General features: G+C 47.7%; 1 protein-coding gene across 3 annotated transcripts; it reads left to right on the top strand.

The window, feature by feature from the left end:
* The first annotated feature begins 1462 nt into the window (after positions 1 to 1462).
* On the top strand, positions 1463 to 20884 carry LOC144268965 (tapasin-related protein-like). Of its 3 annotated transcripts, XM_077824377.1 has the most exons (7): positions 1468 to 1609; positions 2401 to 2652; positions 14082 to 14357; positions 15322 to 15663; positions 15878 to 16207; positions 17653 to 17748; positions 18806 to 20884. In XM_077824377.1, the coding sequence occupies exons 1-7, from the start codon at positions 1561 to 1563 to the stop codon at positions 18844 to 18846; spliced, it is 1386 nt and encodes a 461-aa protein (XP_077680503.1). In that variant the 5' UTR covers positions 1468 to 1560; the 3' UTR covers positions 18847 to 20884. The 3 variants fall into 3 exon arrangements, with proteins under 3 accessions (XP_077680494.1, XP_077680503.1, XP_077680486.1); XM_077824368.1 differs by lacking the exon at positions 18806 to 20884 and having other exon boundaries at positions 1463 to 1609; positions 2404 to 2652; positions 17653 to 17858; XM_077824360.1 differs by lacking the exon at positions 18806 to 20884 and having other exon boundaries at positions 17653 to 17858.
* Positions 20885 to 21675: the final 791 nt, after the last annotated feature.

Here is a 21675-nt window from a genome sequence, read left to right as displayed (position 1 = left end):
CTGCACCATTTTGCTTCTCTGACAAAGCCTGGTAGATTTTGCATGCTAACCTCTCTCTTTCAACTAAGCTTGCTACAGAAGACTGTAACATCTACCAATCTGCCTCTGAAGCCATGTGTCATGACTGATGATGGTGTGTAAGGGTCTGCTTAGGGTGGGGAATGGATGTAGGGAGGTTCTGCTTGTGGAGAGGCGTTAGAGAGAAGGAAACATGGCAGATTCAGAAAAAGATGCAGGAACCTTGGGATTCAAAGGGTTCATTCAAACACTCCCAACGTGTAGGTGGGTTTGCGGTAATGTTGGGATGGAAGGCCATTCCACTGGATAGTTTTCTGGGGAAAAGGGAACACTGTAAAACCTTAAAACCATTCCGATCCTCATGAGAGTCACAGCTCCAGCAGGAAGGGGGCCATGATTGAGGGGCTACCTGCGGAGCAGCTTACTGTATACAGGAAGCCCTCCTACAGATGCACCTCAATCGCACCCCCTTAACTACCCCCAGTTCTTCCCAAAACAAGTGAAATTCACATGCAAAACTCTTTACAGCCTCAAAAGAAGAAAAGAAAAACAAAAACTAACCAACCAAACAAACAAAACCCCTCAAACTCAAACAAACAACAAACATAAAGCAAGGAAAAGCAAAGTTAAAGTGACACTTCTAACACAAAAAGAAAAGGAGGACTTGTGGCACCTTAGAGACTAACCAATTTATTTGAGCATAAGCGTTCGTGAGCTACAGCTCACTTCATCGGATGCATACTGTGGAAAGTATAGAAGATCTTTTTTTCACAGCATAGCTCTACAACTGTAAGTCTGTGGGAAGATAACAGTATGCTCCTCCCTAATTTTGTTTTTTTTAAAAGCCATTTTCTGGCAGTATATGTGAGAGACACAGAGAAATTTAGTTAACCTTTGGTATATCAGAAATGCTCAGCCTCTTGCTCACTCATCTCCGTTGAGTTGCTGGATTTTTCCTTCACTTTCTAAATCTAGATTATTTTTTTTCCCATTCTGAGAACAAACTCTCCTTGTTTCTGGAATTCATGTCACACGCACTGAACTCAGATAGTTTGTCACACATAACTCATAGAGGAGACAAATTTCAAACACTTCTATTCAGCTGAAGAATGATCAGCAAAAACTTTTTTGTGAGCACAAATCTTTTAAAAATACATCTGAACCCAGATTCAAAAGGCTTCACAGAAGCTTGGGGTTCCCAAAAAAAGGAATCGTGGCACAAAATGGGTTTTGGAAGAGACTGACACAGGAGAGTTTTATCTAAAAAAACAATTCAGAGAGTAAAACAGCCTCCCACACCCAGCTTTGCTGATGCCCCTCAATCCTAACCTGTGGTCTCCCATTATCTAGTTCTCAAGTGTTTCAGGCTATCTGGCTCCTCTCTTAGGTAAGGAAGGAGTTAATATTCTCCAGTCTGTTTTTGGTTGTCAGAGTGAAAGTGAAACCAAAGGCACTGGCAGTCTGAAGACTCATTCAGAGTTTGATTCTAGCACAGATGCCTGATGTTTTAGGGTGTCTGGAACCCCTTTTTTGGGGCACAGAATGAATCTAGGGCTCATCCTCATCTGTGGAGTGCTGGCTCTGAAGGCTGGTGAGTTTAGGAGGTGTCAGGGATTCTGGCTGGTCTACAGGGATGCCTCTTCAGAAGGCCCATTATAGCAGGGGTGGCCGAACCCTCCCAGCCGCATAGCACAATCTTCAGAAGTTCCAGAGCCAGGGCACACCTGCCAGGGCTCCCCTGGGACCTTCATCCCTGCTTCCGCTGAAGCCCTGAGACCCACCTCCCCTTTGGGCAGAAGCCCCTACTTCACCACCCTGCTGCAAGGCAGAGGGCCTGAGCTCCTCCTCACCCCCCAGTCTGTTAAGTGGAGATTGGGGGGATGGGGGGGGACTCCGTGAGCTGCACTTTAATGGTAAAAGGGCCGCATATGGCTCATGGGCCACAGTTTGGCCACCCCTGCATTATAGCCTCAGGGAGCAAGAGGGGGAACAGTTTGATTAGCAGCTTGTGTCCCAGAAGGGATTAGACAAGTGAGCCCCTGTGCCCCCCCCCAAACGATGGATGGACCACAGGGAGGTGTGATAGTATAAGCTGATAATCATGGGGGAGTGCCTGGGGTCTTCCAAAAGGATGATAGCAGTGGGGAACGGGGAAGTAATACCAAACTAGAAAGAGGTACTTCAGGGGAGGTGTTTCAGGGAAGGAGGGGAATTATGTGGTGGTAGCGTGCCCCAGGGCTCACCTGGATCATCCCTGTTTCTATAGGGCTGCCCTAGCAAAGGGCAGGATGTCAGTGCCAAATGTCTTGTCCCGATGGGGCAGCAGGTATGTGTATGTATGTGTGTGCACCCCACCTCTCAGCTGGTTCTTCTCCTTCTCAGCAGAGCTGCCAGTGGAGCTGGCCCCGGGGTCTCAATTACGCTCTGTGGATGTGGTCTTGGACTGTCATTATATAGAGGAAGCTGTGGGTGGATTTCTGGGTGCCTTTGCCGGATCATTCTCCTCAGACCCTGCCACCCTAGTGCTGAGAGGTGTCAGCGTTGCCGATGATGGAAGCTTGGACAGTGTCACCAATTATGAGGCGCCAGGCACAAATACTGACTCCGCTTCTCCCATCATCTTTGAAGTCTCAGGTGAGTGAGGAGCTGGGGATAGGAGAATTGCCATGCCAGCCACAGTAAGCCATGAGTGAACTGAAAGCTGCACAGACTCAAAACACAGAGCCCTGCCCCAGGGGCTCACAGGACATGTGATGGACAAAGGGATAGCAGGATGAAGGGCACTGTGTAAATAGAGACAGAGTCACTATCTATCAACTTACTTACATTAGAGGGACAAGGTGAGTGAGGTAAAATCTGTTATTGGAGCAACTTCTGTTGGTGAGCGAGACAAGCTTTTGACCTACACAGAGCTCTTCTTCAGCCCTCCTTGAGATCCGAAGAAGAGCTCTGTGTAGCTTGAAAGCTTGTCTCTTTCACTAACAGAAGTTGCTACAATAAAAGATATTACTTCAGCCACTTTGTCTCTCTAAAATCCTGGGATCAGCATGGCTACAAGAACACTACTTACCCACATGACCCCACCACCACAATATCTGAGCACCGCATACTTATTAATGAATTACCATCACAATGCCCTTCTGAGATAATTGCATTGGTACTCCTAGTGAAAAAAGGCAAAGCCATTATTTTCACTGATGGAGATTGAAACCCGAATAAACTGCCCTGGTGATAATCAGGCTTCACCTGTATAAATTGTATCATACAGAAGGGAGTTTGCACTCTGGCTAAAATCCCAGTTATATCAGTAGCTAAAGTCTCAAGATAGGCAAGGCCGTAGACCAGAATATTCATAGATTTTAATTAATATATTCATCTATTTAAGGCGAGAAGGGACCATTAGATAATCTAGTTCAGGGGTTCTCAAACTTCAATGCACCGCAACCCCTTTCTGACAACAAAAATTACTACATGACCCCAGGAGGGGGGACCGAAGCCTGAGTCTGTATGATTCCCACTGTCCCAAGTGGGGAGCCAAAGCCTGAGCCACAATTCCCTGCAAAGGGTAGGGGTCAAAGCCTAAGCCCAAGTGTTACACGAATAAAAATGATTCCAACAGGATCTTGTAAGAGGGACAAGGCAAATTGCCATGTTTATTGTAAATACAACAAAATATTCCTATATGCAATTTCTATATTGATCCATTCACACAAACAGACATTCACACACAGGTTCTACATAAAGGTTGTTATAGTTACCAGCCTAGATGTTGCTCGTGCCAAGTCACTGGCCAGGTGGCCTGGACACGAGAGTGGAACCGAGTCGTTGTCAGATGCGCATCCGATGCTCCTGGAGGGTGGTCGTAGAACCAGACTCAAAGAACACAGTCCCTGGACCCAATTTTTATAGGTCTCTGGTTCAGTACAAGTCTATGGAAGTTGCTTCATCATGCTGAATTTACAATTGAGATGACCATCAATCAGCTCAATCAGCAGGTGGTACATCCATGACGGCTCCATGATGGCTAGGTGTTATCTTCTCGTTCTTCCTTGATGCGTTTTGGGTGGATTCCGGTTTGCCCTCCGGGGGTCATCCAGTTATCTCCACTTTGCATATTCTTCGGCCCATCGATATCAAGGTTGAAATTCTTAGGATTAGGCTGGCACCATTTACTAACCAATTATTTCCCTGCTTCAGGCTCTCAATTCCATGCACTCATCATTCATTCTTTTACTTAACAACACAATCTATGACTCTTGATTCATTTAACAAGTTTTATCCCACTATCTATTTTTCCCTCTTTGGATACCAAGATTTACATAGGCATGACAAGGGGCCCCCGCGGGGGAAGAGCATCAGGGTGTTGTTTTAAAGAACAGCATTGTTTCCTCAAAGTTCTTGTCACTTTCCAGCACAGACTCTTTTTCCTGTACCGGCCTGAAATAATTAGACTTTGGCCTTGCATTTGTTACAGCGTGAAATTCAACAGCATGGAACTGATGTTCATACCTTTTTACAATACCTATATACTCCTTTGTCTATCTTTATTTCTACTACTACATAATTATAATTCTATCATACTTATATAACTTTGTGGGCGACCCAACACAAGGGCTTCAGTCCCAGCCAGAGGATCTGTAACCTGAGCCCTGCCTCCCAGGGCTGAATCCCTCGGGCTTCAGCTTCGGCCCCGGGCAGTGGGGCTCAGGCTTCAGCCCCAAGCCCCAGCAAGTCAAAGCCAGCTCTGGCGACCCCATTAAAATGGGGTTGTGACCCACTCTGGGGTCCTGGTCCACAGTTTGAGAACGGCTGATCTAGTTTAACATCCTATATAGTGCAGGCCATAAAATTTCTCCCCTTTATCCCTGTATTGAGCCCAGTCATTGGTGTTTGTCCAGAAAGGCATCCAATCTTGATCTGAAGACTTAAAGAGATGGCAATTGTTCCAAGAGTTAATTACCCTCTCTGTTAGAAAATCTGTCTTATTTGTTATTCGAATTTGGTTGGCTTCAACTTCCAGCCATTAGTTCTTTGTTAGGCCTTTCTCACTAGATTAAAGAGCTCTTTCACACCTGATATTTTCTCCCTGTGGAGGCCCTTATACACAGGGATCAAGTAACCTCTCAGTCTTTTTGATAAACTAAGCAGGTGGAGCTCTTTAAGCCTCTCATTGTAAACATTTTTTCCAGCCCTCAAATAATTTTTGTGGCTCGTCTCTGAACCCTCTGTAAAATATTCAACGTTTTGTTTAAAATGTGGACATCACGTTTGTACAAGTATTCCATTATCAGTTTCACCAGGGGCATACGCACTACACTCCTGTTTATATGTTCAAGGATCACATTAACCCTTTTTGCCACAGCATCACACTGGGAACTCATATTGAATGTTTGTCAACTATAGCCCCTAAATCTGTTGGATGGTCACTAGTTTCGGGATACAGCCTCAATTTTATAACGAGGGCCTGCATCTCCTGTTCCTAGATGTACAGTTTTGTATTTGGCTGTATTCAAATGCAAATTGTTTGCATGCACCCAGGTGTAACAGTGCCTTTGTGGGTCACGACTGAGAATACCAAATTCAGGACAAACTGCTGAGAAATAGGGCGGACATACCCCAAACTAGTGGTTATTCTCCCATGAGATATACCAAACCAGCAACAAAAGTAAACTTCTGTTTCACCACACTGGGTAACAAGAAGTCATAAAAGCAGTTTCCTTAGGCATTCCAGTCCTTGTGTCACCACTGTAAACACTAGACTTAGAGATGAGTGGTTCTTTAAAACCAATTTAATCAAACAAAAGCTTCTTCTGATCCCAAAGGACCAGCTACACACCCAGGTCAATAATATATTACTCAGATCTTACCCAAAAATCACGCTGTTGCCAATCCTTTAGTATGCACAATATAAAGGTTTATTTATAAATGAAAAGAAAGAAAGGTGAAAGTTAAAATTGGTTAAAGGAATCAAGTACATAAAATAATTGCAGAGTTCTTCCTTCAGGCTTGTAGTGGTGATGGAATAAACTGCTGGCTTAAGTCAAGTCTCTGGTTGCTTCCAAATCAATGGAAGGTCCTCGATCCCTTGGTTAGAATGCTCCCATTAGTATAAGTCCATACATAGTCCAGAGGTTTGAGCAGGAAAGAGGCAACATGGAGGTGTTTGCAGGGCCTTTTATAGCTTCTGCCATGTGGAGGGAAACCCATTGTTTCAAACAAAGAACTCAGCACAGCTAGTGGAAAATCACAGGTGACAAGATAATGTTTGGAGTCACATGGGCAAGTCACATGTCCATGCATGAACAGACACAGTAGAAGCCATTACCTATACTTCAAACAGCATGTTCACAGGAAAGTCCATTCAGGGTAGGTGGGCGTCTTCCATTGTAAGTTAAATGTTCTTTTGATGGGCCACTCAATTTCAATAGTTCCTCCAAGATGTGCTGGCTAACTACCTTGTGGGCACTACCCCAGGCACAAACATTTGAAATCCAGGTATAGAACCAATGCTCATAACTTCAAACACAAAGCGTTACATGCATACAAATAGCATAATCATATTCAGCAAATCATAGCCTTTCTAGAGACACCTTAATTGACAACCTTCGTACAGTATTTGTTGCAGTTATATAACAGTGATAGCAACAATGATCTGTATCAGAGGTGGACAAACTTTTTGGCCCAAGGGCCGCATCTGGGTGGGAAAATTGCATGCAGGGCCATGAATGTAGGGCTGGGGCAGGGGGTTAGGGTGCGGGAGGGAGTGCGGAGTGTGGGAGCGGGTGCGGTGTGTAGGAAGCAGCTCAGGGCAGGGGATTGGGGCAGAGGAGGGGTGTGGAGTGTATGAGGGGGCTCAGGGAAGGGGGTTGGGGTGCAGGAGGGGGTGCGGAGTGCGGGAGGGGGCTCGGGGCAGGGGTGCAGGGAGGAGTGCGGCAGGGGGCTCGCGGCAGGGGGCTCAGGGCAGGGGGTTGGGGTGCAGGCGGGGTGTGGCAGGGGTGCAGGTAGGATCCAGCAGGTGGCTCAGGGCAGGGAGTTGGGGTGTGGGGTGCAGGAGGGTTTTAGGGTGCAGGCTCTGGCCTGGCGCTGTTTACCTGGAGCGGCTTCGGGGTGGCAGCAGCATACAGTGGGGCCAGGGCAGGCTCCCTGCCTGCCTGCCCTGTCACCGTGCCGCTCCCAGAAGCAGTGCGGGGCCCACGGGGGTGGCAATCCCAAGGGCCGAATCCGGCCCACGGGCCGTAGTTTGCCCACCCCTAATCTACCTGGTCATATTTTAATCAGATAATGTCACATCAGGTTACCATCTGGTCCAGTTCCTTCTGTATGATTGCCCTATCCTCATTGCTATTTAGCACTCTGCCAGTCTTTGTGTCATCTGAAAATTTTATCAGCAGTGATTTTGTATTTAATTCCATATCATCGACAAAAACGTTCTTAATTCATGTAACATGTGCTGTTTTGGTATTGTGTTCATGCTAATTTTTAGAATCACATTGGCATGCAGTACTGAGCCAACACCTTACAAAAGTCTAAATGTCTTACGTTTGCTTTTGTCAACCAAACTTGCAATCACATCAAAGAATGAATTCAGGTTTGTTTGACAAAATCTATTTAAAATAAAAGCCTCTGGAGAGGCATTAATTATATTTCTGTCCTTTAATTTTTTTATTAATTGAATTAATTGTATCAGAGATTCTGTTATTTTGCCGGGGACTAATATCAAGCTAACTGCCCTATAGCTGCCTGTGTCATCCTGCTTGCTGTTTTGGAAACGTGGCAGAACATTAGCACTCTTCCAGTCTTCTGGAATTTCCCATGTGACAGGATGTACCTGGCCCTTCGAGGCCCCTTGCTGGAGGCCTTGTGGTCCTACTGCACCCTGCCCCAGGAAAGGAGCAGTGAAGGTGGGTCCTACAGGCCTGCTTCGAGGGGTTGCATAGAAGCAGCCAATCAGAGCCCCGCAGGATCAAATAAAAGCTGCTGCTGGGCCTGAGCAGGTCAGTTCCTAGCTGGGCCCAGAGGAGCAAGGCAGGTGCGCCTTGCTGGTCACAGGAGCTTGAGGGAGAACTAGAGGGAGGGTTCTGGTGCTACTTGTGTTCTGTGAGGAGGAAGAAGATCTGAGAACTTCAGCCCTAAGGGAAGGGTGAAGAGAAGGGGGCTATGTGGGAAAAGGCCCAGGGAACAGCAGCAGCACACCAGAGGCAGCAGTATGTGGCTGCGGTTTATAGGATTCCTGGGTTGGGACCTGGAGTAGTGCATGGGCCTGTGTTCCCCCACTGGCCACTAGCAAAGTGGCCTAAGCCCCAAGAAGGGGACAAGCTTCCTTTAGAAGCCTGAGCGAAGGGACTGGATTTAAAGGTCCCAGAGGTGGGTCTGAAGACCCTCACGTGGGCAGATAGTTTGTTGGACATTTGCTACCCCGGAAGGGGTTCATCTGTTGAGGACAGTGAGTTGGCCAGAGGGCTGAGCCACTGAAGACCTGCCTAGTGTGGCTGACAACCTATAGAGGGTACCACGAGTGGGGAAAAGAGGATTGCAGTACCACACCCAGCCAATAGGAGGCATTCAGGAGATGAGTACCCCATCGCACCCCAATATTCCAAGCTTTATTAAAAATGAACATCAGTGGGCCAGAGATATCCTCAGCCAACACTTTTTTATGACTCTTGGGTGCTGGGGACCTGGTGATTTAAATTATTTTGTGCTTTATAGATATTGGTTAACATACTTCCTAGTTACTAAGTTCTTGAAAATACTTCATCATCCTTATGTGATATGAGTATGTCATCCTGCTTCTTTTAAAATACAGAACAGAAATATTTATTGAACACTTCTGCCTTTTCAGCATCATTATTAACAATGTTACCATCTCCATCTAGTAATGGGCCTGTACCATTGCTAGGATTTCTTTTGTTCTTCATATACTTACAAAACTCCTTATTGTCCTTGCCCCTGCCAGCCATGCATTTTTTCTTGATGTCTGTAACTTTCTTTATCAATTTTCTACACTTCATAACTTCAAAACTGGAGCCCCTCTGAGTTTCAGAATATGCCCTTGACTGGCACCAGACCCAATGCTGGTAGAGGCATCAACATTGATGTTGGCACCATCGGCCCTAGCATTGGAGCCATTGTCACAACTATCAGCATTGGCATTTCCTGAGAGCTACTTTTCATCCCTGTCACCAATATACTCCTTCTCTACCACACTGACCAGGGACCCTCACCTGAGGAGTGAGGTCGATACCGCCAAGGGTACTCTGAAGCATGCAGTACTGAGTCCTGGTGCAGAACTAGCATTAGATGGGGCATACCCAGTTATGCCAGTATCAGTACAACCTGCCACCATGGCCTCATTGGCCTGCCCTCCCATAGATCTTGGAGCAGGGTCCCCTCCCATGTCTCAGCAAAGAGGAGAAGATTTCAGTTGCCTCTGGTGTTGTTGGCCAGAGCACCCCCGTCAGAACTGGAGGGAGTCTCTGAAGATGTGATAGAAGCAGTGAGGGAAATGCTCCAGCTGCCTTCACCACCAGAAGAATCTTCTTTGTCCCTGGACAAGACAGTTACAGTGGCTCTGATACCAGCTGTTGATGACTTCAGCTGGGCATCCCAGGAGATACTCTCGAGGACAGTGGATACAGGACACTGTGGTCCAGGAAAACGCACGCAAGGTATTCAGCAGCCTCAGCACCTGCAAGAATTGCCCTCCTGATCAGTGAGGGCATCCTAGATCCAGCTAAGATCTGCTGAATACTCCTAGCCTCACCCCCTCTCATTGCAGTGGGGGAGCTGTCTTCACCCAAATTCCATTACTTAGGCAAGGACAGCAAACCAGCAGCCTGCAGCACTGGCTTCCTCAAGGGGTTAATATTGGTCTGTCAATCACCTTGCTTCCTTTCCTGATTGGCTAAATCTGTCCTGATGTTACCGCCTTAGGCCCTTTGTGAGACATTGCTAGGCCGGATAGCAGTGAGGGCTGGCTCTGCCCACCTGATATTTCCATTGGTGTGGTTTTGTGATTGCCACATGTTCCATGTTGCTGGGTAGAAAAAAACACTCTTTCTCTGGCACCGTAATTGGCAGAGGAGGCTGAGCTTGGAGCCTAATGATTGGCCAGGGCAAAATCATATTTCGATTGGCTGCTGCCCTCCCCGCCTGAATTTTTTATTGGTGGGTGAGACCTGTTGCTAGGCGGAGTAGCCGGCGCTGGGACTTTGCAAGGGTAATACAGGATCGCGGGAGAACTTAAAAAATGGGGGCCAGGTGTGGGGTATCTTGGGATGGATGTTTTTGCACACTCTGCCCCAGGTGGTCCTGCCCATGCAAGTCAGTGCATATCCAGGCGTGATTTCTGTAGGTGTACTTACACTCCTGGACCCCAGGAGCTGCTACTGCGTGGCAATTTTGCAGTGTGCAACCCTGGGCTCCTGCGCTCTAGTCCACCACTGCCATAATCACATAACCACATAGATAAAGATAGAGGCGCACTCAGAGAGAGAGAGAGAGAGAGAGTGCAAAGTTGCATGGTGGAGTTGATGGTAGAGAGGTAAAGAGCAGGGATAAGTAAGAGCAAGAGGGAAGGTGTGGGATGCAGGTAAGGAAGAAGGTGGGAATGAGGGAGGATAGGAAGGGGAGAGTGGGGCAAAGGAGAACATTGTTGCCGGCACCCAGTGCCGAGAGGCTAAACAACAGCTCGGGTTGGTTCGCCACCCGGTGTGCTACACCCAATAATCACAACGGGGTGGAGAAGCAGAAAAGTTTATTTGCAGCTGCAAAAAGGTACAGGGAAAATAGAATCTCAAATCCTGTATATAGAGCAGGAAGTTACACAGGCTTTTATACATCCTTTTTCACAGCGTATTTATCCAATAGCAAGCTGCCCTAAGTATTCATATAGCCAGCCAATCCAGTTCCCAGCTAGTTCCCTGGTTCTCTGTATCATTTGTTAAACTATACATTAAGCTGCTTTATTCAGCATTTTTCTTCCATATCTGCCCTGTTTGGCCTTGTTTAGTTTCAGGCATTCTGACTCTGCAACATATTGTTGCAGATCCTCAGCATAACTGCTGCTCCAGGCGGGAGGGCCAAGGACACTTGGGCCTAGTACGCAGAGCTGCTGTGAGTGCCTCCAGGCGGGAGGGGGGGCCAAGGACACTTGGGCCTAGTGCGAGGGGGCTTCATCGACACTCGTGGTCTTCCATCCCCTCGAGTTACCTAGTGGCCATGCCCCAGTGTCCCCAACAACATGATGAAGGGGGACACATAACTTACGAGGAGAGGCTTAGGGAACTGGGGTTATTTAGTCTGCAGAAGAGAAGAGTGAGGGGAGATTTGATAGCAGCCTTCAAATACCTGAAGGAGGGTTCCAAAAAGGATGGAGCTAGGTTGTTCTCAGTGGTGGCAGATGACAGAACAAGAAGCAATGGTCTCAAGTTGCAGTGGGGGAGGTTTAGGTTGGATATCAGGAAACACTATTTCACTAGGAGGGTGGTGAAGCACTGGAATGGGTTACCTAGGGAGGTGGTGGAATCTCCATCCTTAGAGGTTTTTAACGCCCAGCTTGGCTGAGATGATTTAGTGGGGGTTGGTCCTGCTTTGAGCAGGGGGTTGGACTAGATGACCTCCAGAGGTCTCTTCCAACCCTAATCTTCCATGATTCTATGACACACTTGGATGGGATGTGGGGCTGCTGAAATGGTTAGTGGAGGAAAGCTACAGGTGAGAGATCCCGGCTTCAGTGATAGTGAAAAAGGAGGAGAAGATAGCAAAAGGAAAGGAAAGGGTGGCCTTTTCTAATCTTGCCGAAAAAATCAGCAAGATTTTGAATGGAAAAGTGGAAATGGCAGGAGAGGGGAGAGTTTAAGGATGGACATGAGAGTGGCAAAGAAGTGGTGGGGATTTGAGGATGGTCTGCAATGAGAGTGCAGAAGTGCTGTTTGGCTAGAGAGAATGTAGGAGGAGAGAGCCTGAGAATCCTGATACCCACAGTTCTGTGCTGTCAAGCAAGCAGCTATGTAACCTGCTAGCAAAGTATGTCACGCTACCCTCTCGTGCCTGGTCCGTAGGCTCGACTGGATACTTCTGCTTCCACTTACTGCTTCCTTGGGTTTGTCTACACTGCAATTAAAAACCCATGGCTGGCCCCCGTGCCAGCTGACTGGGCCTCAGGGACTCAAGCAGCAGGGCTGTTTAATTGCTGAGTAGGCTTCTGGGCTTGGGCTGGAGCCCAGACTCTGTGACCCTCCCACCTTGCAGGGTCCTGGAGCCAGGGCTCCAGCCCAAGCCCGGACGTCTACACTGCAGTTAAATAGCCCTGCAGCCTGATCCCCATGAGCCTGAGTCAGCTGGCACAGGCCAGCTGGGGGTGTCTACTTGCAGCATAGACATACCCAGTGAGATCAAGTGGTAGAAGTCTGTGTTGTTGATCTGAAAGTCCTGAGTTCAAACCAGTTGATGATACATGCAGAGAAAAATCATGGGTAATGATGTAATTTAAAAATGTAATCACATCATCGTAATGAATATGCATCAAACCCAGCAGCAGAATTACAGGTACTCTGTTCTTCGGACTCTGCAAGCACCTTCCTCACTGTGCAGCTTTCAAACTGGCTGCATGTTATACATTTGGACTATCTGTGAAACATCTCGGTATGCTCATGCTCTGTACTATACATTTCCTTGCCCTCATGTCCCACCTAGACACCAAGCAGCAGAACCTGCTGCCTTCAATTGAGGACAGAGTTCCTTCGTGGAAGAATGTACACTTCACCCTGGATCTGCAACTTGCCAGGGATATAAGGGAGGGATACAAGGAGAGGAGGGGGTGCAAGAAAGGGAGTATCACAGCTACAGGACTAGCTGCACTTCAGTCCTCTTTCTAGTCTCTCTCAGAGAACCTAAATCAGGTCTTGGGCCTCTTGCCCTTGTCTGTTTTGGGATGGAATCTTGTGACTCTTCCATACTTGGATCAGGTTTGGGACCACTGCCCCATGTATGACAACTGCTTATCACCGTGCAGGTCCAGCTAGGTTTGGGGCACCTGTGTTTCCTTCCCATGGGAACCTGTGACCAGTGATAATGACCAACAAAATAATCAAATATTTTAAAACAAAATCATAGAATCATAGAATATAAGGGTTGGAAGGGACCTCAGGAGTTCATCTAGTCCAACCCCCTGCTCAAAGAATATTTACTTAGCAGTTGAAACAAAGTTTTTCTCCTCAATCATAACAGTTAGAAACTTACCTTTTTAATCGAAGCTGAGATTCTCATGCAATTGTTTGATTTCAGCGGGGGCTATAAGAAAAAGTTGGCAAAGCTGTTACAAGATCATCTTGAGCCATCTTCTCCTTTCTGCCTGGACCATCCCAGATGGTTACCTGTTGGGAAGCCCTTAATCGAAGACATTCTCACAAAAACCACCTCACCAGAGCCAGGCCAATATACAGTATTAACAAATTATTTAAAGTGCTCCCATATTTTGTCATGGGGAGTATAGCTGAAGAGAGTGGAGGGCAACAAGAAAGATTGGCATGTGCTTCAGTAACAATAATGGATTTGGCAGGTAGATTTTCTCTTTGACAAACACTCATCTCTAGCTGTTGCTGCACCCTCAATACCTCTTCCTTTTTTAGGCTGGGACCTTTAAGGTTTCAGCATCCCCTTTGCTCCTAGGTTTAGGCTTGGGAAGAATAAACCTTGCTAGCATGGTTGGTATGTAGGCAGGTAGGTATTTCCCAATTTATAGCTCTCCCTATTGTTCCCTTAAGGTATCGTCTGTCTGTTATTGTTTTGTTCCCTGTTGTTTTTCCCCAACAGCCTTTGAGCTTATCCAGTCTGGCTGCAAAGTTAAAGCAAACAGGTAAACTCAGGAATATATGAAACAAGCTGGGAGACCAATGTTACATGCTAAGGCTCTTGTGTTTGCATAGCAGAAGCCTGACCCCATTTTACACTAGGTGTAGACACAGCCCTTGGTGTCTCACCAGATTAGGTCCCTACTGAAACTTGATCCTGTTTTTCCTGTTCCATTCATCTAACTACATGTCTTCTCTTTCTCATTACAGAAACTTTGGTACCCATCCCATATGCGGAATCCCTGCTGCATGCAGACTGTGCTGGGGAGAAAGTGACCTGTGAGATCTCTCCATACAGCTTACACCTGGCAGATGAGGGGCCCAGCCAGGCCTCCTGGTTCATGGGGACCCTGAAGTTATCCAGTGGGATCAGCATAGCCCTGGTGCTGAAGGTCAGCAATGTCAGGGAAGAAGATGAGAGAATGGCTGTACTGCACCCAAGGCTGAAGGTTCCTATAAGCAAGGAGGGCACAGTGCTGACCACAGGTAAAGAAAGTGGCGAATGAGGGGAAAAGACTTTAGTGCTGGAATGCACCTACTGCACCAGGGAGCACTAGGGGAGCCAGACACTCCAGGGCTGAAGCCTCCACATTAAGGAGTGCTAGGGGAACTAGAGACCCCAGGAATAGCACCCCACTCTGTAGTCTGGGACTTAAGGGAACTAGAGAAAAGGACTGCACGTGCTGTGAGTCAGCAGGATAGATAATCCTTCCCTTCTTGAGGGAAGCTCAAATGTACGGGGCCCTCCTGCTATCTGCTGGATGTAACCACTGGGCCACCAGTGTGATCCCTTGATCACTCTGCCCTTGCACTTCTGTGCCCCTTGACTCCCCAGTTCTGGCCCCGCTGTTCTCCCCACCACTGTCACTATAAGACTATAACAGGGTTTGAAAAAGGGCTAGATAAGTTCATGGAGGATAGGTTCATCAATGGCTATTAGCCAGGATGGGCAGGGATGGTGTCTCTAGCCTCTGTTTGCCAGAAGCTGGGAATGTGCGACAGGGGATGGATCACTTGATGATTACCTGTTCTGTTCATTGCCTCTGGGGCACCTGGCATTGGCCACTGTCAGAAGACAGGATACTGGGTTAGATGGACCTTTGGTCTGACCCAGTATGGCCGTTCTTATGTTCATTATTTGCCACACCACTGTGACCCTTGGCAAGTGCTGTGTCTGCTCTCCAAGAGTTCGATGTAGCAAGGAGAGCAATATACTCTTACTCCCCGTATCCTGCTAATAGCTCTGCAGCCTGCAGGATGGGATCTTCTTGTGGGGAGACACATGTCCAACCCTTCAACCCAGCATGGCCAGTCAGTCCACAGCATGCTTCCTCCAGGTGGGTGGAGCTGTGACCCAGTCCCTGGTGTCCTGCCAGGGGGAGTCTTCCATAACCACATATATTTAACACTCTCTCAGTCTATTTGTCTTTCTCCTTCTCTTTGTTCCTAGTTGAATTCCAGTTGTCATCTCGCACCCCTACTTTGCGTACCCGACTTGGCACCTCCGTCACCCTGGACTGCAGCTTTGCCTTGGCTTCCAGCTCTCCGCTGGCCTCGCTGGAGTGGAGGCTGCAGTACCGAGGCAGCGGGCGTAGAGTTTTCCACTACCAGGCGGGGGACGTGGCACAAGCAGAACAGTCAACGGCCCACGTGGATGTGGTGCAGCTGCTGGAGACTGGAGATGCATCGCTTAGCCTGCAAGGAGTGGGTGTGGGGGATGAAGGGACATACATCTGTTTAGTGTCCACCCCCCAGCACCAGGCCCAGAACATCATCCAGCTGCAGTTGGTCGGTGAGGCAATGATGCTTTAAGAATACCTAGTCAGGGGGCAATAGGGGAGACAGGCCCCATTCGCTGGAACCTGACCATTCCCCATATCTCTCTGCTCCCCTCCTTGCTTCCCCAGCCCCACCCAGTGGGGATGAGGGACTCCTCTGTACTACTCCATTCCCTCAAACACAGTTTATCACCAGCTGGATTTAATTTCCTGTTTGCCCCCCTCCAGAGCCCCCGAGAGTCCGTTTGTTCCCAGAGTTGGTGTCACGTGAGGGGGATGGAGCCACTACCCTGACCTGTGAGATCTCTGGCTATTACCCCCTGGATGTGTCAGTGAAGTGGACACGGGAGGCCCCTGACGACAAGGACAAGATCCCTATCTCAGGCTCAAGCACATACTTCTCCAGCCATAGGCAAGCCCAGGATGGCACCTATGGCATCAATTCATACCTGAGTATCAACACAGCCATAGAGCTGGGACCTGTCACCTACAGCTGCCATGTCTCACATCTGGCCCTTGAAGAGCCAATTACAGCTAGTGCCCAGCTCAGGACACCAGGTAAACAGGGGGAAAGGAGGGCGAGTTCTCCTTATTGCCCCTGCCTCTCAGCTTTTGCTTCAACCCTCTGATCTCCTAGCTCCAGCTTTTCCCTCACCTCTCAATTCTGGGGTACTGAAGCCCCATCCCATTTGGAGCACCCTCCCATTTCCCCTGCCTGCCCTCATTCCCCATCCGTTCTTTCCTCTCCTGGCTTCTCCTGGCAGTCGCACTTCCTCAGCTCTCATTGCACCCTCTACAGCTCTTTGTAAAGCATGTTCTCTGCATCATGCAGCACCTTACACTGTTAAGGGGGCAGTGATTTCAAGGGAGCAAAAAGGCAGCACACGGACTCCTTATTGGGAACCTAGACAAATTGGAGGATTGGGCCAAAAGAAATCTGATGAGGTTCAATAAGGATAAGTGCAGGGTCCTGCACTTAGGACGGAAGAACCAATGCACAGCTACAGACTAGGGACCAAATGGCTAGGCAGCAGTTCTGCAGAAAAGGACCTAGGGGTGACAGTGGACGAGAAGCTGGATATGAGTCAGCAGTGTGCCCTTGTTGCCAAGAAGGCCAATGGCATTTTGGGATGTATAAGTAGGGGCATAGCGAGCAGATCGAGGGACGTGATCGTCCCCCTCTATTCGACATTGGTGAGGCCTCATCTGGAGTACTGTGTCCAGATTTGGGCCCCACACTACAAGAAGGTTGTGGATAAATTGGAGAGAGTCCAGCGAAGGGCAACAAAAATGATTAGGGGTCTGGAACACATGACTTATGAGGAGAGGCTGAGGGAACTGGGATTGTTTAGTCTGCGGAAGAGAAGAATGAGGGGGGATTTGATAGCTGCTTTCAACTACCTGAGAGGTGGTTCCAGAGAAGATGGTTCTAGACTATTCTCAGTGGTAGAAGAGGACAAGACAAGGAGTAATGGTCTCAAGTTGCAGTGGGGGAAGTTTAGGTTGGATATTAGGAAAAACTTTTTCAGTAGGAGGGTGGTGAAACACTGGAATGCGTTACCTAGGGAGGTGGTAGAATCTCCTTCCTTAGAAGTTTTTAAGGTCAGGCTTGACAAAGCCCTGGCTGGAATGATTTGATTGGGGATTGGTCCTGCTTTGAGCAGGGGGTTGGACTAGATGACCTCCTGAGGTCCCTTCCAACCCTGATATTCTATGGTTCTAACCCAACCATGCCCCAAGGACCCCTATACACTGTTGTCTCCAAGGGAACCAGGACCTTCTTTGCCCCCACCCCCTTCCTTCCCCAATAGGAACTCAGCTTAGTCCCTGCTCCCTGTGGCACTGTTCTAATGAGATCCTAATCTTTCCCCAGAAACCTTGCACATCTCTCCTCCAATAGGATCCCAGCCCTGCCCTGTGTGTGATCTGTGTGAAGAATTTTAGCTCTCTGAAACAGACTCAGATGAGCTTCACATCACTGACTCCTCCTCTTTCTCCAACAGAGCAAAAAACATCTAATGGGCTTGTGGGAACCTTCATTGCTACTTTCATCTTCCTTGCTGCTCTTGTTGGCCTCATGCTCAGGAGAAGAAAAGCAGGTAAGAGTGTAAAGCACTTCAGCCCTCTCCCTAGACTGAGGTTCCACAGTCAGAGCTCATCTCCTGCTCCCTATGGTGCCGCTGGCTGTGAGACGCAGAGACTGGAGTAGCTTGGAGCACCTGCTACAGCCAGCACTCCTGCCACTCTAATTACAGTGCTTCCTGTAGGGAGTTGCATAGCTGGAAGCTCCGTCACAACCAGCTGTCCTGCCTCCTTCCCTACAGCAGCCTTGCTGGGAGAAGCCTGGACCGGAGTATTTGGGAGCTCCCCTCGTACTTCGTGCGCCTACTTCCTTTCCATTTTGCCTCCTTGAGGGAGAAGCTGGAAATGGAGTAACTGGGAGATGATTCCATAGCTAGTTCTCCAGCTTCTCTTCTTACAGTGTCTCTTGCTGGGTAGGAGAGGGGGTAGCTCTTAGGAGTGTTAGTGATGATAATGTAGTACTCAGACCTGTATATTTACCTGAGATAGAATTTTGGGTCTTGTTTGCTCATTTGACTTTTGATATTTTTATATTCTTACTAATATGTATGAACAAAGATACTGGGTGTTACATCTGCCCACAAGCAGATCAGGTGAAAAGAGATAAGAGATAGTGCTAAAGTGTTGTTGGGCAGAATGGGTGTGTAATATAAAAGCAGTCACTTGAAGGACAGTCCTGCCTCAACTCCTCTCCCGAGATAAGGTCAAGCAACCAGTCGGGAGGGCAAGGGGGATGGGAGGGGAAGGTATAAGAAACACTAAAAGCCAAAGAAATCCCTGTCCCTGACTGGAGCACAACCTCACTCCTTACTCCTCCCATGGGATATGAAAGAGGTGGTACTGAAGCCCCCAGACCCAAAACCCTCCAAAATGACAATACATTATAAGGGGTAGGATCAGAGGTGCACTACTTCTGCTCTTCTACTTTCTGTCTGCATGACAAGAACCAGGGCAGGGCGAAGGGAAAGCTCTTAATAGTAGTACCATCGCCTGGTAGCTGCAGATCATGGAAGAGAATGGCATTTTACTGATTGTTTTTGTCTTCCTGAATCAATTATTTTTCTTTCTTTTCAGCTGATCCAAAATCTGAGGAATCTCTGGAGACTTCAGGGTAAAAGGGACAGTTAACTCAGTTACCCTTATTCCTGCGCCCCCTCTGACAGACCCCGTACCAGATGAAGATCCAGCCACTCAGAAATTAACCTCCCATTTTACATTAATGGAGCTATCACCATTTCTAGGGACCCTCTTGCAGCTCTATAGGAAGGGATTGGAGGACCCTTGTGACCCTGGAAAGGTGGAGTCAGAGAAAAGGGGGTGTCTCCATCATGTGAGTGGGGGTAATACCATTAACCTCACTGGAACACTGTTCTTCTCACACTTTCAGGTACACAGAGCTAGATACACAAAGGGATGTAGACGTTTTAGGTGCCTAAGACCAACATTTAGGCACCACTGAGATCCTCAAACCTCTGCTCAGCTGGTGCCTAACCCTTTAGCTACCTAAATTCCTTAAGTACCTAAGTTTCTGCCCGTGGACATACACAAAATCACCTAATTCCTGATGCCATTGAGCTGCTTGGTTCCCTAGCTCATGCATAACCCCTGGTAGGATTGTCAACCTAGGCAATACCCTGCCTTTGTCGCCTGCAGGGCCTGATCCCAGAGGCATGCTCAGAGCGTACCTATCAGAGCAGGCCTTGAACAGAGACAGCTAGGAGCAAGCAGGTCAGAAATTTGGTGTGTGTGTATATACACATATGTGTGTACTGTCACTTTGCCCATGTCATCCCTAGCTTTTAATCCCTCCACTGGCTCTCCCTTCTCTATCACATCAAATATAAGCTGCTTATATTCACCTTCTAGTCCTTTCTTGGCCATTTCCCACCCTACCTATCATCTCTCATTTGCTATTGAACTGTTGATGCTCATCTCTGATGGGCCCATCATGCCAGCCTCCATTGGCCACAGGTTACATTTTCAGACAAGCATCTTTCTACTTTCTCCCACGCTGTTCAGCACACTTGGGAGGGGCTCCCTGAAAACATCCATAAAGCATCCACCGTCAAATACATCCACAAAACTCTCCTTTGCCGCGACGCCTGTAATATATTGACAATGGTTAGAATGCCAATCGTCCTGACCATTATTGTCTCATTGCTTCCTTTTATTCCCCTACAAGTCTCTTGCTTTACGCTCAAGATTGTAAGCTCTTTGGGGCAGGAATTGTCTTTTTGTTCTGTTTGTACAGTGCCTAGCACAATGGGGTCCTGGTCCACAACTAGGGATCCTATGTGCTACAGTAATGCAACTAATAACCTTATTAGCTTAGTGGACAGAGCACTCCCCTATAATGTGAGAGACCCAGTCTATATCCCTGTTCTGCCTGAGTTGGAGCAGGGACTTGAAGTCAGTTCTCCCACATCCCAGGTGAGTGCTCTAACCACTGAGTCGTTGAATATTCTGGGGTGGTTATGTCTCAGTCTCCCCTGCTGCAGCTGTTCCACTTGATATAAATGAAATATTTTTGGAGCCGGGCCTCTCCCACATCTCAGGGGATTGCCCTGACCACTGAGCTACAGAGTCAAACTCCTGCTTTGACTCCTCTTTCTTAAATAATTATTTAATTATTTATAATGAAGAGGTTCTTCAGCAGGAGAGATTGAGAGCCAGTTACATCCCTTGTTAGTATCTTGATGAAGAGCTGTGTTGGGAAGCTCAGGGTGGAGAGGGTGTGGGCGAGAATTGGGGCTCACTCTGTAACTGGCTCAAACAAGATACGGTATTCACTGCACTTTGTGCTAGTTTGAATCTGACCTCTGAATAAAACCGTGTTGTTATTTTTCTAATACATTTCCACTTTAACTCCAAACTCATCTGAATTGGAAAGTCTGGGGAGGGAGAAGCATCATGCCACCACTTCTCAGGAGGGGTGGAAGGGTGAAATTGCAGTGACAGATCACAGTAAAGGTTTACTGGTTATTATACAATTCTCTTCTTTGTCCTTTTCTTCAGAAGTAATAAGGTAAAAAGAAGTATTTAATTCCCAGCCTCATTCTGTAAAGGGCAATATGAAGTGTAACTGATAGGAAACAAACTGGGGTAAAGGCTGTCTCAGTAATGATCCCCATCCCCATGCAGGAGTTTCAACCACGACAGCAGAAAGAAAACTCAGCAAAAAGAAATGGGGGGAGGGGAGGAAGACTTCAGGACCGGACTATATTTGCATACACACACCTAGGTGTTCAGCAGACAGAGCTGCATTGCCAAAATGATCAATTTTGGCTGGTTTTGGGATACAAAACACTTTGAATGCAGGGATAATGAAATGTTGTTATCCTTACTGTATGAATAAAGGGCAGCAGAACTGTGCTTAGCATGCCCTGATTGAAGGGGTCACCCTAACCTCAAACCCACTTGCTAAGCAGGGGGTAGGGATGTCACATCCCAGTGAAAGTTAGAGGGGTTAGGGATAGATGTTTTTATCTAGTGGGGGGGGCTCTGCTTTAAAGGGTTCTAGATACTATTTGATTCTCTTCTCTTTAGTGTTCAAAGGGAGAGTTGAGTAAACTCAATTAAAAGTTCTTGTTTCTGTTGGGTGGTTACTAGAGCTGAAATCACTGATGAGCAGCTCTAAGCCTTCAACATGGTGTGAGGACAGTGTTGTAATGAAAGACAAGAAGCAACAGTAGAGAGGTTTCTCGCTGTCCAGGGAAATCACTAAGGGTATGTCTACACTATTCACCGGATGGCGATTGATCCAGCGGGGATCGATTTATCGTGTCTAGTCTAGACGCGATAAATCGACCCCCCAAGCGCTCTCCCATTGACTCCTGTACTCCACCGCCATGAGAGGCGCAGGCGGAGTCGGCGGGGGAGCGGCAGCAGTCGACTCACGGCGGTGAACACACCACGGTAAGTCGATCTAAGTACGTCGACTTCAG

The sequence above is a fragment of the Eretmochelys imbricata genome, chromosome 1, assembly GCF_965152235.1.
Source record: "Eretmochelys imbricata isolate rEreImb1 chromosome 1, rEreImb1.hap1, whole genome shotgun sequence".
NCBI lineage: Eukaryota > Metazoa > Chordata > Testudines > Cheloniidae > Eretmochelys > Eretmochelys imbricata.
The sequence above is the reverse complement of the archived record's forward strand: the minus strand, read 5'-3'. Positions and strand labels throughout refer to the sequence as shown.